Here is a 14,791-nt window from a genome sequence, read left to right on the forward strand (position 1 = left end):
CAGCTGACACTGAAGAGGGAGGGCAAGAGCCAAAGTGAGGCTGACCACCACAGTCAGATGGCTTTATGAAAATTGTAAGTTTTGTTGCCTCTCTTTGCATTTCTCTCCTAGAACTTACTCTGTAAAAATTCTATAAAAATAAACGTTAGTAAAAACTTACGCTCCAAAACAAAATATTTGAGTCGATTTGTAAAACTACTTCAAATCCTAATTCATGTTTTTCTTTTTTAATAAGGTAATACAAATCTAAATGTTATCACTTTTAATATTTTACATTCAGGTTAACAATATGATCGAGCTGACTTTGCCAAGGGCTCTTCTTCACCCACTTTTCTCCTTTCTTCCCCCTTATCTCTTTCTCTGCATACACTCATTTGGGGAGTCAAATCCAGAAAATTGCCCACTGCATCAGCTTTCCCATGATTCTGCTGGGAGAATGGGAGGAGATAATTATGAACAGCTCTTTTACTTTTCTCCTAGTTTTCTCCCACATGTATTCTCTTAACTGGTCCTATTCAAGCCAACTCCTAAAGCCTAAAAGTCTTATTCCCAATTTGGAAGTATCTTTTCCTTTGAGGATAGGCAATTTTGAAATATATAGTTAAGTAAGCTGCAGTAACTCAGTACCATGAATATGATAATTTGCTGATCAGGTTTTTTTGAAAAAATTTATTTGCAGATGAGTTCAAATGAGGTATAATTACTTCTTCCTTTCTTTCTTCCTTCCTTCCTTTTTCTTTCTTCCTTTTTCCATTCTTTCTTTCTTCCTTCCTTCCCTCCTTCCTTTCTTCCTTCCTTTCTTTCTTCCTTTCTTTCTTTTTCTTTCTTCCTTTTTCCATTCTTTCTTTCTTCCTTCCTTCCTTCCTTCCTTCCTTCCTTCCTTCCTTCCTTCCTTCCTTCCTAATTTTGTCCAAAGTACTGTTTGCAAACTTATATCCAAATTAGTTACAAATTCTACCTAGTGTCTTTTTATAAATATGCCCCACTATGTACATTGTTAAGGTGCAAATAAAGCATTTAAAAAGATACTCTGGGCATAAACAGTGGTAGAGTTATGAATTACTAGATTGCATTTATAATTCATTGTCTTTTTTTTTTACCTCAATACTCAGTTTCAAATAAACCTTGGTAACTATAAGATTTAAGTCTCCTGATTATCCAGGTCAGAGTTTGTGTCACAGTTGAGAGAATGGAATGAGACTACAGTTTACTCACCAACTGTCATGTGGCTGTAACTTCAAAGCACCTCTATTAATCTCACACCCAGCAACAGCCATCAAGGTGAACAAGAACCCCCGGCATGCATATACCCTTAAAGCTAAGAGTACTTGTTTCTCTGTGTTTGCTTGGATCTTCCAAACTGAGAGTTCCTGATTCCACAGTGCTATTGTGTGGATCAAGTGATCCCTAGTCACAAAAATACCCTAGAGACTGACTCCCCTGGCGTCCAGGTTCTGAGTGTGGTCAGCCATTCCACATACCGAGCTGATGAGCTGTCTTTGCTATGATGAGAGATTTCCTTCTCAGGTTTTGTTACCCACAAGGAAAAGCAAAATGAAAAAGTCATTTTCATTTTATAACTTTTATAAAAGTAAAAGTTATAAGAAAATGCTTGCAGAGATATTGTTCAAAACATTTCCAAAATATGGTGTATCTTTCTGGTCTCAAGATATTTTTGCCCAAACAAGATTTTCTTTTTTCATAATAGATACATAGAATTGCAAACATCCATTATACCGGCTTCTTTCATGTGAGCCATAACCAGATATTTCTAATTATACCTTTGTCATGCACAAGTGGGATATGCCAGCTTTAGTATCTGTTTATGTGGTTTATTGTATTACAAAACACATTAAAACTGAGAGAAAAGACACGAGCTCCCCCCTCACCCGCCCCGCCCAGCCGGCCCCAAAACGATTTCATAGACTTTTTCCTTTTTTTCCTTGTCTCTAATTATGTCTTAGAGAGTGAAGTTTTTATGTAGTGTACTCATTTTTGACTGTACCCTTTCAACGCTTCGGGTATCCTTGGTGTCCTGAGATGGACGGAGCAAAGCTCTGTGGCTCTGTCCCAGACTGCTGCTGATTGAGGCTGGGGTGCAGAGTCCCTCCCTGGCCAGGGATCCCGTGCTGTGCTCCGGGGAGTCGTACTAGATAAACTAAGCTAGACTGGTGTGAAGCCTAGGCGGTCTACCTCACAGACTCATCCCTTTAAGGATATCGGGACTGTAAAGCGGGCAGTCCCAGACTCCTCCTCATCTCTATTCCCAGATTTTTACAGGTTTTCCGTAGGAGAATCACGCACTAGTCAGAGGATCCGAGCTCTTTTCATCCTAACCGGATTCCTGCCGGGAAAGGAACCCCAGCGTCCAGAGATTGCAGCAGGTCCTCCATTCTGAGGTAAAAGTCTTCCGAGAGAGGCTGCAAGAGCCATGGGTGCAACTTTTAGTTGCTAAGTAACACCTATGACTGCAGCCCGGGCTGGCTGCTCCTCTAGATCCCCAAGTGCATGAAAACTGGAGGGAACCAGCACTACCAAAGCGGGAGATCTTAGAAAGCTCAGCTGCTTGGTAGCCTGCAAAGTGAACAGAGGAAGCAGCCAGGGCTCTTGCGAGAGCCAAGAAGGGGGAGGGGCTCTGTCCCCCTCCGTGCCTCCTCCCTGCCCCCTCCTGCCACCCTCTCACCGGGACAGCTGTCCAGCTCTTGTAATTCATTGGCTTCTCCCGCCCGGCCTTCCGAGTACCACCCCAATCCTGTTTAGCCCCCTGCCTCACCCGCTGACCTAATAAGGCCATGCACACTGCAGGAGACCTATATAAAAGAGGGGACTCTTGGAGACCTTGCCGGACAGCAGGAGCAAGAAAGAGCAGGAGCTGTCCAGCGCTGAGAAACACGAAAGGAGACCATGGCTAAGGAGTGGGGCTACGCCAGCCACAATGGTGAGTAGGACCAGGACACTACAGGGTGTGCCTGCCTGCATTGCACAGATGTGCAGGGAGGAATCGTTAAGAACTAGCGTATACTGAGAGCTTTCTGGTGTGCCATGCTGCTGGTCTTTTTAACACGACTCACTGTTTTCCTTACCACGGAGGAAACTGAAGCTCAGAGACATACTCACTATAACTAGCTTAAGGTCCGATGATGTGTCTGAGAAGTCACTCAGCCTGAAGTCAGGTCCAGCTGAATTTATTCTGTGAAACTGAGCAGTGAGCACTTGGCCTCTTTGAGCTTGGGGTCCGGTAACAATATTTACTTTGATCAAGTCAGCATTGGGGAAAAAGAAGAAAATATCCCTCCCAAGCTGCAAAGTACTCCAAAAATATATGATCAATCTGTGATTCACTTCAAAGATAAGCTTTTCTGGCTACGTGATTCTCAAACCAGGGGAGGGAATGCAGAGATTGGAAAGCTCTTTGAGCATAGGTAAGCAGGGTTCTAAAGAGGCTTGAAATCAAAGTGCTGTGTTGCTCAATCTGAACCAGAGACCTTTCTGTCGTCACTCTTTGACTTCTGTATACTTTGCTGGCATAGTTCACTATGCTGTACTATTAAATGAATAAATTCCCTTTCATTTACTTCCTAGGTCCTGATCACTGGCATGAACTTTATCCAATTGCCAAAGGGGACAACCAGTCACCCATTGAACTGCATACTAAAGACATCAAACATGACCCCTCTCTGCAGCCCTGGTCAGCATCTTATGATCCTGGCTCTGCTAAGACCATCCTGAACAATGGGAAGACCTGCAGAGTTGTGTTTGATGATACCTATGACAGGTCTAGTAAGTATAGCACTTCGGCAGGGTCACGGGGGGGGGGGGTGTTTCAGTATCTAATGGCAAGATGCAATTTGTGACACAGTAGCAGAATTATGGGAAGAGGGAGAAGTTTATCCCTGAAATGGAGATGACTTTAGACTTGGCTCTAGTTGTGGAGAACTATATTCACACAATGAAAAGGAATGTCACATCCTCTCGTTGCTGCAAAATGGCCACATGCCCAAGCTAAAAATTAGCAAAACACTCTAGAGACAAAGTATGCATCCCGAGGGAAGGGCAGGGAGTCCCCATGGACTTTCTGACCACTGAGAGACAATGTTTTTATGGTTCCTGGTGATATGGAGAACAGGTTTCACCATGATGAAAGAAATAAAATGGGTCCTCTCTTTCCTGGTGGCTGGTAGGACGCACCTGTGTGAGTTAACATGGCCTGGCTTCAGGAAGTATCTTTGTGGTGACTGTTTCTGATGTATGTGACCACTTTTTCTTGGGTCAATGTTAGTGTGGAATTGAAACATTCATGGGAGGTTTTATTTTTTAACCTACATTAGTAACTGATCTGTAAAATAAAATAAGACTAATTTGAAATACTTTGAATATTTGAATACTAATTTGAAATAATTCAAAATTTCAGAAAGGCAGGGGCAAGAGGACTGCCACAAATATGCGGTGACCTTTGTGTTCCTAATGTGTTCCAAGCCAGCTTGGGCTATAGAGTAAAACTCTGTCAAAAAAAAAAAAAAAAAAAAGCATTACTTCATTGCAAATAAATCTAAGTGAGAATTAGTCTTTAGTAATTAAGAATGCAATTTCCTAGAACCACATTCTTCATTAAACTAAAAATATCCTTTGTTGATGAACAAGAATGGCCATTCTGGTGATGTCATAAGAAATAATGATAGAGTGACAGACAACTCCTCCCTTCCAGGGTAGGAAGCGTGCAAAAGCTTACTACTTCCTGAGCTATTGTTACACGTTACTCTTTCCCAGTTTTTCTTTGACTTAAAAGCTGAAGTGTCATTTAGAACAAAAAAACCAAAAAACAAAAAATCAAACTATAACAAAAAAAAAAAAGAAATGAAATAAAAGTATCACTCACTCACCAAGCCAAAACACATGAAATAGCATTTTAAAAAGAAAAATAGTTGAATGTTAGAGATTTAATAATTCGAAAACTAATAGATTGATAATAAATAATTAACAATGAGCTAAACTAATAATTACTAATAAATTAATAGTAATTAAGTAAATGAATGAGACTCACATCCAAATCATAGCTATTCCGAGTGATTGAACAGGGAACTACAAAAAAAAAAAAAATCAAACTATTTCCCTTCCATATGATCAAGCTGGTTCAAGCCTAAAATTACTGCTTAAGTCTGCAATGCGGGGTTTCCTGTGTCACTGAGAGAAGACAAAACTTTCTAAAACAGCTGCCATTACAATGCGATTTGCATTGGACCTACCTTGCTATATCTTGATTTTAGAATTTCTGTACTATTTTCATCATCCTTGGGAAGATATCTGAACCTTTAAATTACTCTCTAGGCAGAAGGAATTGAGACCAAATTACATGGGAAATTAAGCTAAGTGCTCTACAAGCCCAAACTAATGCCCAAGAATGATCATATAGAGCCGTCCACCTTGACTAGCTTCCTGGGAAAATTCCTGAACTTTTGTCCCATCTGACTTGAGTAGACACAGTCTAAAGCAGATGTGCATCAGGGTTCTCACTTGTCATCTAAGGAAAAACACAACTAAAAGTGGGACTTGAAAAAGGAACTCCTGCCTGCTCCATGGTCCCCGACAGGAGCACTGTGAGATGAGCTTAAATCTCAGTTAATCCTCACAGTGGCTCACAAAGTGTGGGATTATTATCACCTTCTCAGAGATTCAAAGACCAGTTCAGAGAAGTTGAGCGTCTTGCCTGAGATCACACAACTATGAGGGTGTGACTTCAGAATGGTACCTAAGTCCTGTCAAATGAGAGGCTCTTCCCAACAGTACTGCCCTGTTAACCTGTCCTCAGGGCCTTCATAGTACCTCTGCTGCTTTAATTTGTTTTCTAGAGTGTTAAAATGACAAGGCATGCAAGCAAAAATAAGAAGGAAAAGAAAATCCTTACTTTGATATATTCTGACTTCAAGTTACAAGCACTGTGGGAATGGCTCCGTATTCCCAGATGGTGACATCTTTTACCCACAGAGTCATGTTTTAAGACTTGTTTCATGAGTGCTTGTTTCAGACAGGGCTCTGCAGAGGCACACTGAACTCACCACTCACCACGTTGTTTTCCTCGCAGTGCTGAGGGGTGGTCCTCTCTCTGGACCCTACCGACTTCGCCAATTCCATCTTCACTGGGGCTCCTCTGATGACCACGGCTCTGAGCACACCGTGGACGGAGTGAAATATGCTGCTGAGGTAGGAGGAACTGCTCCATTCACTCTAGGTCTCTAACAGTCAACACGGGAAGGTTAGAAACAAGCACACAACCCTTTCTGCTTCAAGCCTCTCACTGAAGATATTTTAGCTTTAACATATAGTGAAGCCATCAAACATCCTAGGTCAGAGAGAAGTGGGGAAGTGGGTTAGCATCCTCCGTGAGTATTCCCCAGATTACACTGAGAAATGGACCATAGGCTTGAATAGAACCAGAACAATGAGGAAGCCAATTCCTGTGGAGCACCTGTGTGCATTAGCTCCTTACGTACAATGTTACAAATTGGCAGCTGATGCACTTGAGGGTTATATAACAGAGGCCGAGTTGCTGGACTTGGTATTCTTTGTACAAACTAGTTCCAGATACCACTCTTATGAGTATATGTAGTGCTTCAAAAACAGCTTCCAGTAATTACAGACAAGTCTTACCTTCGACTTGCTTAAGGAAGTATGCTTATACACATATGCATCTCATTTAAGGCAATAATTTGCAAGTGGAATAAGACAGGTCTCCTCCGTTTTCATTAGGAAGCCAGGTCTATTTAGCATTGACGAGAAGTGAACAAAATTTCATTTTTTTCTGCTTTGGTCTTTTCCAAGGCAGATGGTGATTGGCACTGGGGTGGGACAGAAATGTGGATGTGGCAACACACTGTATCTGATCCCTCGGGGCGTCCTTGGCCACTTAGCTGGTGGCTAAGTAAACTCAAAGAAACTCCAAGTCCTGACCAGGCCTGGCCATGTTGGCTTCCACGTTAGAAGAGATCGGGCACATTTAGGAGGGTGTAGCCATTTCTCTACAGCCAATCTAGAGAGCTAGGGTAAAGAGCGATAGATTATTAGGGATGTCTTTCTGCTAGAGTTTTCCTCCACCACTAGAGAAAGTCCAGGCTAATTTTTTCCAAATGTAGAAAAGCCTTTGAGTACAATGTTTGTGTCTGGAATTATCACATGTTTTTGAACTTGAATATAACATTTTAGCAGCTATGAACTATTTCTTGCTATTGTAAGTAACTCTATGTGGACAACTTGATTGTTAAAGCTATGCTCACATCCCAAATTAAGATAAGCCAGACACTGGAGCTCTGTCTACGCAGAGACAGGAGCTTCCGTACATTTTTCTTAATCTGAACTACTGAAATGTCACCAAAGTATTGCTTATTAATATTTAGAATTTCATCAACTTCCATGAAGATGCTCAATAACAACCCTGAGACTGCACACCTTTGTGTCTCTTGTGGATAATAGTGCCCATTTCCATATCGCAGGATTTATCTCACAACATGTGTTTGGTGGTTGCAGCTTCACCTGGTTCACTGGAATCCAAAGTACAACACCTTCGGAGAGGCGCTGAAGCAGCCTGATGGAATTGCTGTGGTTGGCATTTTTCTGAAGGTGAAGTAGACAACTGATACCAATTTTCTCTCGTTCAGAATGTATTCCCTTTCTAATGTTTAGGAGACCATATGTTCCATTCTCTCCTTAGGTTTGAGGCATGTGTGAGGGTAAAGACTCAAAGCTTCCCAAAGCAAAAGCAAAGGTTGACATGTGCTCATTTTCCTTCTCCACTACTCTATTTCCATCACAGTGGAAACCAGAAAACCAGTACTGGGAACGTGTGATGCCAGGCGCCTGGCTAGACCTCTCCTTGGCTTAGGGAGGCCGCCACCCACAGGATCTCAGACTAGGGTGGCAGAAGCAATGTGTGTGTTGTTCAGCCAACCCTGGTTTAAAGTGGACTTAGTGTCATTAACACGTGAACTTCATCGTAACCCAATCTGAATTTTGAGCCTGCAGTGAAAATCCGGCTTTTTTCTTTCCAAGTGACCTAGTTTGTTCTAGGTTCTGAATTCACTGACTGTGAGAAAAAAAGACAGTGGGTGTGGCTGTGGATACAAAGTGTGCTCAGCTTTTACTCTTTTAAAGAATGGGATGACTTTGCAGAGGGTCAAGGAACAACATGTAATTTTGTGGTTTTGCACTTCAGAGAACTGAAATCCAAATTTAGATCAGAAACTATATACTCTACAATCTTTCAGGGTGAATAAACTTATATTTGGCTTAACCTGAGAATATGGAAGACATAAATGCTGATTACATGTGGATGGGTCAAATCAGTTTTAAGATGATCTTCAATTATGGCAGAGGGGAAAATATCTCATTTCATGTCATTTTTTTTTACAGATAGGACGGGAGAAAGGCGAGTTTCAGATTCTTCTTGATGCCCTGGACAAAATTAAGACTAAGGTAAGGGCGAATCATTTTCCCTCTGCAAATCTAAGACAATATTAATTGTCATTTTGAATTTCAGGTAGAGTCTGTCACTGTCTGATGGATACCCTACGTTGCAAACAAAAGCAAATTTGTTTGGGGCTGAGACCTTAGCGCACTGTCACAGCTGTTATTTCAATTGTTAGTCAGCCTGTCAGATAAGGACTTTCCCTAGGAAGAAAGTGATAGGTCCCAGGGCCTGCTTGCCCCTCTCCTACCACAGTGGGCACAGGATCGCTGAGGCTCTTCAGGCCAGGCACAGTCACTCTCTCGATCCTCGTATTGTCCTTTCCTGGTAGCCCCACATATTTTAAATATTAACAGTAAACTCTTGTAACTAATAGACACATTTTAGTTGTCTTTGATGTTCTAAGGAGCTGCTTTTAGGTGTAATACTAGAAGTAAGTATTCTAAGCATGGCATGTACACAAACATCAAACTTCCAAGAAGTAATTCTACTCCAGTCTGAGTCTCCTCTGGGAGAAAGGGCAGACTCTCAGCCCCACCCACCGTGTAAACAAGGCATAACATATTACACTGACTATTACAGATAAAGTTTGAACACCGAGCAGATTCCTTTTCACCTGTGGTTTACTAGTGAAGGGCCTGAACCTATTCAAATGTCTGCTTTCCCTTTGTCTTTTGAAATCAGTTCTCGTGAATGACTAGATGAGGCCTCTAGGGGGCGCTTGGTGCACGCGCCAGCTTAGAGAGCCTGCTTGGTGTCTTCCAGGGCAAGGAGGCTCCTTTTACACACTTCGACCCATCGTGCCTGTTCCCTGCTTGCCGGGACTATTGGACCTACCACGGTTCCTTCACCACGCCGCCCTGCGAGGAGTGCATTGTGTGGCTGCTGCTCAAGGAGCCCATGACTGTGAGCTCAGACCAGGTGAGCCCAACTGCAGAGCCCTGCGTGTGAACTGGGGACTGCAGACGGCAAATAGATGTTGAGAGCCAGACTGGTGGCGTGATCCTCAAGATGTCTCACAGTTTGGCCTGTAGAAAAACACTCAGCTTGTTAAGTTCAGTTCAAGGATGCTTCCCAAGGGTAGTCGGATAACACAATCCCATAAGCGCCATGAACCCATGAACTTCCTTCATTAGTATGAGTGAAGACTGGCTAGGAGACGGGGTAGCAAACTCAGGCCTGAGGAGAGAGGTGCAGAAATGACTTAGCAAGACATCTTTTGAGGGATGTTGCATTTCTCTAGATTTTTTTCCAAAAAAGAACTTGAGGCTCAAAAAACAAAACTTATTTCTTCACAAGGGCAACCAAGTACAAAGTTCTCATCGCAGGCCCAGCCTGTCTACTTCCACGAGTTCCTAGCTTCTCTTTCACCACCCCCCCCTTACTTCCATTTATCTAAAGAATATGCTGGCAATACTTACAAGGCACGACTTCAAGAAAAGCTAAATGGGTGTGGACATGGAGAACATGGTTAAAGTGAACCCCACAGGGCTCACAACCCGGAACAAGATGTCTCACAGTAAAATCCGTTTACCAGCCTGACTCTTTGGCTTAAGAAAGCAGCTTGTGTGCTTCTTCCAGGGTGGACCCAAGAACAAACCAACATTTAAAAAAAAAAAAAAAAAAAAAAAAAAACAAAACAAGATGCAGCTTTAATAGTCTTGTTAATTGGTATAAAGATTTTAAAAGTAGAATGACAATTTTTAAAGGGGGAAAACTGAAAGAAGATTTAGTGCTGGAGCATAATATATTTTAACATTGACAGTCTGCCTCCAGTGTTCAGAGGACAGCTTGTAGCACTCCACCTTGTGGGCTCTGGGCATCGAACTCAGGTTGTCAGGCATGGCCATAGCACCTGTACACAGTGAACCATCTCGACTACCAAGACATAATATTTTTATGAGAATTTCTCATTTTCTGATCCCTTAAGAAAAAAATAGTACACAGTTTAACGTATAGCCCGATTTTCATTTCTTTCTAGTCCTTTAAAATGTAGTTCCATAAACACTTGACTTGATTACACCATGGGAGCCTATTGAAGTTTTTCTTACTTTCAGGCATATGATACATCCCCATCCCCCCCCCCTATGTATATATACTTCATGCTGAACTCTGGTGTGAAAGGTATAATTCTGAGAGCAGGGAATTCTGGATGTAAGAAAACGTCTGTGTTATGAACTGGGGCTTGCAAACTCAGGACCTATCCCTGGAGCCTGGTTTGTGGTTTGTCTGGCCCAGTTAGAAAGCCTGTGGTTTCTAACAGTCGGCTTCCTCTTGCAGATGGCCAAGCTGCGAAGCCTGTTCGCCAGCGCAGAGAATGAGCCCCCGGTGCCTCTGGTGGGGAATTGGCGCCCTCCTCAGCCGGTCAAGGGCAGGGTGGTGAGGGCCTCCTTCAAGTAAGGCTCTGGGCTTGCCCTCTTCGGGCAAGAAATTCTGCCCGTGAAGAGCCCGCTTGCCTCCTCCTGGTGCTCTCTGCTCCGAGCTATCCTATAACACCTAGACGAAGAGAAGGAGGCACATGAAACCGCAGTGCCTTTTGACATGATCTAACCCAGTAACATGAATTTCACACCTAACATTCTTAATAGCCACCTTTTCTTTTAAAAAATTATTATTTCTAGTATGAATTCTGTGAAGAAGAAATAGATGAAAAGATAATGCTAGAGAACAGTGGCTCACTGAGCATATCACACTTCTCAGAATCTCAGCGCTCCTGTTTTCAGGCTGAGTTATGGACACTACAGAAGTGATGGGCCCATGCTATGTATGTGGGTATAGAGGAGTTTGCCGACCTAACCACACTTAAGTGAAAGCACAAATTCACATCATTGTAGATCTCAAAAACTGCATTCATAATGCGTTTTACCTCAAATACTACCAGCGATACTCCATCACTTGTTAGAAAGTTGCCTACTACCAAGTTTGCCTGGTTTTAATTACCTATAAAACACACACCCATAAGGCCAGGTGTTTTAAAATGTTTGATCCAGCATTTAAATTTCTTCTTCATAAAGATGATTTTCTTTGCCCAAAGTAGGGCCATTTATTTTTTATTTCACTACTTTAATCTTTGCATGCCTATTAAAAACAAAACAAGACAAAAAACAAAACAAAACAAAACAAAAAAAACCAACTGTGACTGGTGTCTTTTGAGTTGGAGGCTGGAATGACTGGTTCCTGGGACAGGAAGGAGGGAATGTCAACACTGAAGCCAAGAGCTTGCGTTGATCACAGAAACAATAAAGACAGAATGCAAATGAAAAGAATGTGTATCTTCTTCTTAAACTGAAAATTCAGAGTAAGTCACTTGTTTTAAGGTAGCATATGAAGTGACAAGCTTCACTGTGGCAGTGTCATTCGTGTTAGTAATTACGCTTAGTTATAACTCAGCCCTCAATCACTGCCCTCTCCTGGTGACAGCTTCCCACTGAGTCCCCTCCTCTGTTTTAATATCACAGGAATTCCATTGTCCTTCTCCTTTAAGATCTCTCTTTCTCCCCTCCATGATCCCTTTTCTAGTTTCACAACTCCCTATATGTCTAACACATATCATTTTAATTCTAATTTTTATTTATGAAAGGAGATACTCAGTATTTATCTTTCCGAGGGCAAGGCAATTTGGTAAGGGAGTCAGAACAAGCTGCCAGCCTGGGCAGTGGGTGTTGGTCCACCTCATCATGTGAATGCTCCCAAAGCATTAAGTCAAAGTTGAAGAGGACTCTGGAATCCAGGCCAGTGCTACAAGCTAGTGCTCTTTTTAGGCATAACAGAACCTTTTATATCATCTTTTTAAAAAATGTACCACAAGATGACATGTCCCGACAGTGCAGAAAGGCACATATCGACTTTTAATACATTTAATATTTCTAAACACAAAGTCCAGTTGTACAGCCAAAAGGTGGTTACCTTTCAGCTCTTGCGTGACTGTACAAAAGGCCGGCAGTAGGCGGTGAGAACAGTCCTGGGTCAGGAGAGCCCTGAGACACTGGAAGTCAGACCATGTGATAAAGTCCTGTGAGGCCGGAGTTATTTAATAGATTACCACTTGGGTGAGGCAAAACCAGGTTGGTCAGTGTGAAGAGGATGTGTTAATTAAATCCCTTGAAATTAGGAGGTGTGGAGCTCTGATCATTAGTGGTAATACACAAGCTGCTTGTCTCAGGGCATTTAGCTTGTAATGTTCAGGGCTCTATAAAGACTGTATCCATTATTTAAGCTATGTCTGGGCAGCACGTGGTCTCACACTGATTGGAAATGGCTACTATTCTAGTGCCTGGCTGGACAAGGCTGGAGGACGCTCTCTCCCTGGACCTCGTGGGTGTGCTCCACGAGGGCATAGGCTCTATTTACACCACGGGCATTGCACTTAAAACTGTGTCCAGAAGAACTGAACCACTTTCCAAGGTTTAGGTGAACAGATGATGTCATGAACAGAGAGGCGTCCAAAGAAGGCTTAGCCTCTGGAACCTCACAGCACTTTGAATATTAATACTGCTTTTATTCATCTGAGTTTATTTTACATCTTCTTGGAAAATCATTTCATTGACTTTAGGCAGAAACTTCACCGTGCCCTGCCTGCCGGAACTGTCAGTGGTTAACAGTGCACACGACAATCACCCATCTCACCCTGCCCCTTAAAGTTTGCTGCCATAATAAACGTCTTTTGGAGTATTGAAAACAGACACATGCTTCTGCATTCAAGGGGCCATCATTTTTCAGATTGGGTACAGGCCTCCAAACAATTGCACCTCAGGCTTCTGTAGCTTGCAGAGCAGTTTGCTATGAGCTGCTATCTAAAATGGGTCTGGAACCCTCCAACCTTATTCTTCTGGGCATCACTGCAGGTATCTTAGCATTTCAAAGTGGGGAGAAGCCAACGTAAACGAAGTGTTTCCTAATGTTCAGATAACGGCATGCCTGGAAGCCTGCATGGAGGCTGGTAGCAGGTGGGAGGCTGAGGGGTGCAAATACCTTCTCGTTCCTACAATTGTAAATTGTAGAATTGGGGATTCCAATGTAAAGCCATTCAAAATTCAAATAAGTGACTCATTTTGTAGATGAGTGAGAACTATTCTACGTAGAGAGTGTATGTGTAGACAGCTACAATTCTCAGCATCTAACTGGGGCCATTTATGTCATTAAACAAATCTCATGGAGATGAACCAGTCATAAATAGGTACTTAAGATACAAGAATAACAACCAACACAAGCAAAATTGACCTAAAAAAATTAGCTTCATAGTCCAATAACACATTAGCTGCATTTACTGAAAATTAGTTCCAGATATTCTTCAATTTTACTATATGTGCTGCCGAGCAAGTACTAGATATTCTTCAATATAAGAATGAAGTCTGGGCATGTATAGTATATAATTTAGCATAAAAATATAAAATTAGTAAGAATAAACAACCCTGTATGCTAGATTTTAGTTCATATTTAATGTATGAAAACTTAATGAATTTTAATAAATGAATCCTTGGGAGTGAGACTTAAATTGCAAGACCTAACCATGTTTACATGTTATTTTCATTTTGGGCACTAGATGGCGATACAGTCTCTGTTGCAAATTAAAGGTCCTTAAAGCCATCCTGTGTCGCAATCATGTCAATGTCTAAGTTGCTAAGTTTTTCAAAGTTCTTTGAACTGACACCATGTTTCCTTTGCTTACAGGTTTAATATTATCTATTAATAATGACAGACCAAAAAGATGAAGGATTTTTACTTATTCTTAAGAATCTTAGCTGACAAAAGGGGAGGTGAGGCTGTCTGGGAAGCATTCACTAGACCGCGAGATTGATAAGCACTGAGCATATAAAGTTCTATTCTGTATGTAGAAGGATGGGAAAAATCACACAGTTCAGTGGTGTGTGTGTGTGCACTTAGGTAGGTAGTTCAGTGGTGTGTGTGTGTACACTTAGGTAGGTAGTTCAGTGGTGTGTGTGTGTACACTTAGGTAGGTAGTTCAGTGGTGTGTGTGTGCGTGCACTTTTAGGAGTCGATTCTTTCCTTCTACTACCTGGATATTGAGGACGCTAACTTAGGTCTTTAATCTTGGCAGCGGGAGACTTTACCCTCTGTTGGCCCAGTGATGATATTTAAAAGCCAAATAAGCAGCAGAGGAAAGTGTGGTCACACTGAACCAACACATTTGCCTTAAGAGGTAGTTTAGAGGAAGGTTAAATAATTTTTCCTGAGGAAGTTTCTGCTTTGGAAGCTCTGTTCTTACTGTAGGAGATGTGTGATTGGCGAGACTGATATCCAGAAAATCAGGCAGAGAGCAGAGGCCAAAGAGTTATAATGTTCGTTTCTCTTTGACACTGGCTTTTCAAATGTCAT

General features: G+C 42.0%; 1 protein-coding gene across 1 annotated transcript; it reads left to right on the top strand.

Annotated features, from left to right (window-relative positions):
• The first annotated feature begins 2,814 nt into the window (after positions 1-2,814).
• On the top strand, positions 2,815-11,718 carry Ca3 (carbonic anhydrase 3). The gene is made up of 7 exons (XM_021196395.2): positions 2,815-2,938; positions 3,583-3,780; positions 6,080-6,198; positions 7,519-7,611; positions 8,401-8,463; positions 9,221-9,376; positions 10,736-11,718. The coding sequence occupies exons 1-7, from the start codon at positions 2,905-2,907 to the stop codon at positions 10,853-10,855; spliced, it is 783 nt and encodes a 260-aa protein (XP_021052054.1). The 5' UTR covers positions 2,815-2,904; the 3' UTR covers positions 10,856-11,718.
• The last annotated feature ends 3,073 nt before the right edge of the window (positions 11,719-14,791 follow it).

This window comes from Mus pahari, chromosome 4 (genome assembly GCF_900095145.1).
Source record: "Mus pahari chromosome 4, PAHARI_EIJ_v1.1, whole genome shotgun sequence".
Classification (NCBI taxonomy): Eukaryota; Metazoa; Chordata; class Mammalia; order Rodentia; family Muridae; genus Mus; species Mus pahari.

Excerpts from the sequence above, each read along its gene's own strand:
- Ca3 (XM_021196395.2), top strand. The coding sequence starts at position 2,905 with ATGGCTAAGGAGTGGGGCTACGCCAGCCACAATG. Across the intron at positions 3,781-6,079 it reads TGATACCTATGACAGGTCTA|TGCTGAGGGGTGGTCCTCTC; the intron begins GTAAGTATAGCA and ends TTTTCCTCGCAG. Across the intron at positions 9,377-10,735 it reads TGACTGTGAGCTCAGACCAG|ATGGCCAAGCTGCGAAGCCT; the intron begins GTGAGCCCAACT and ends TTCCTCTTGCAG.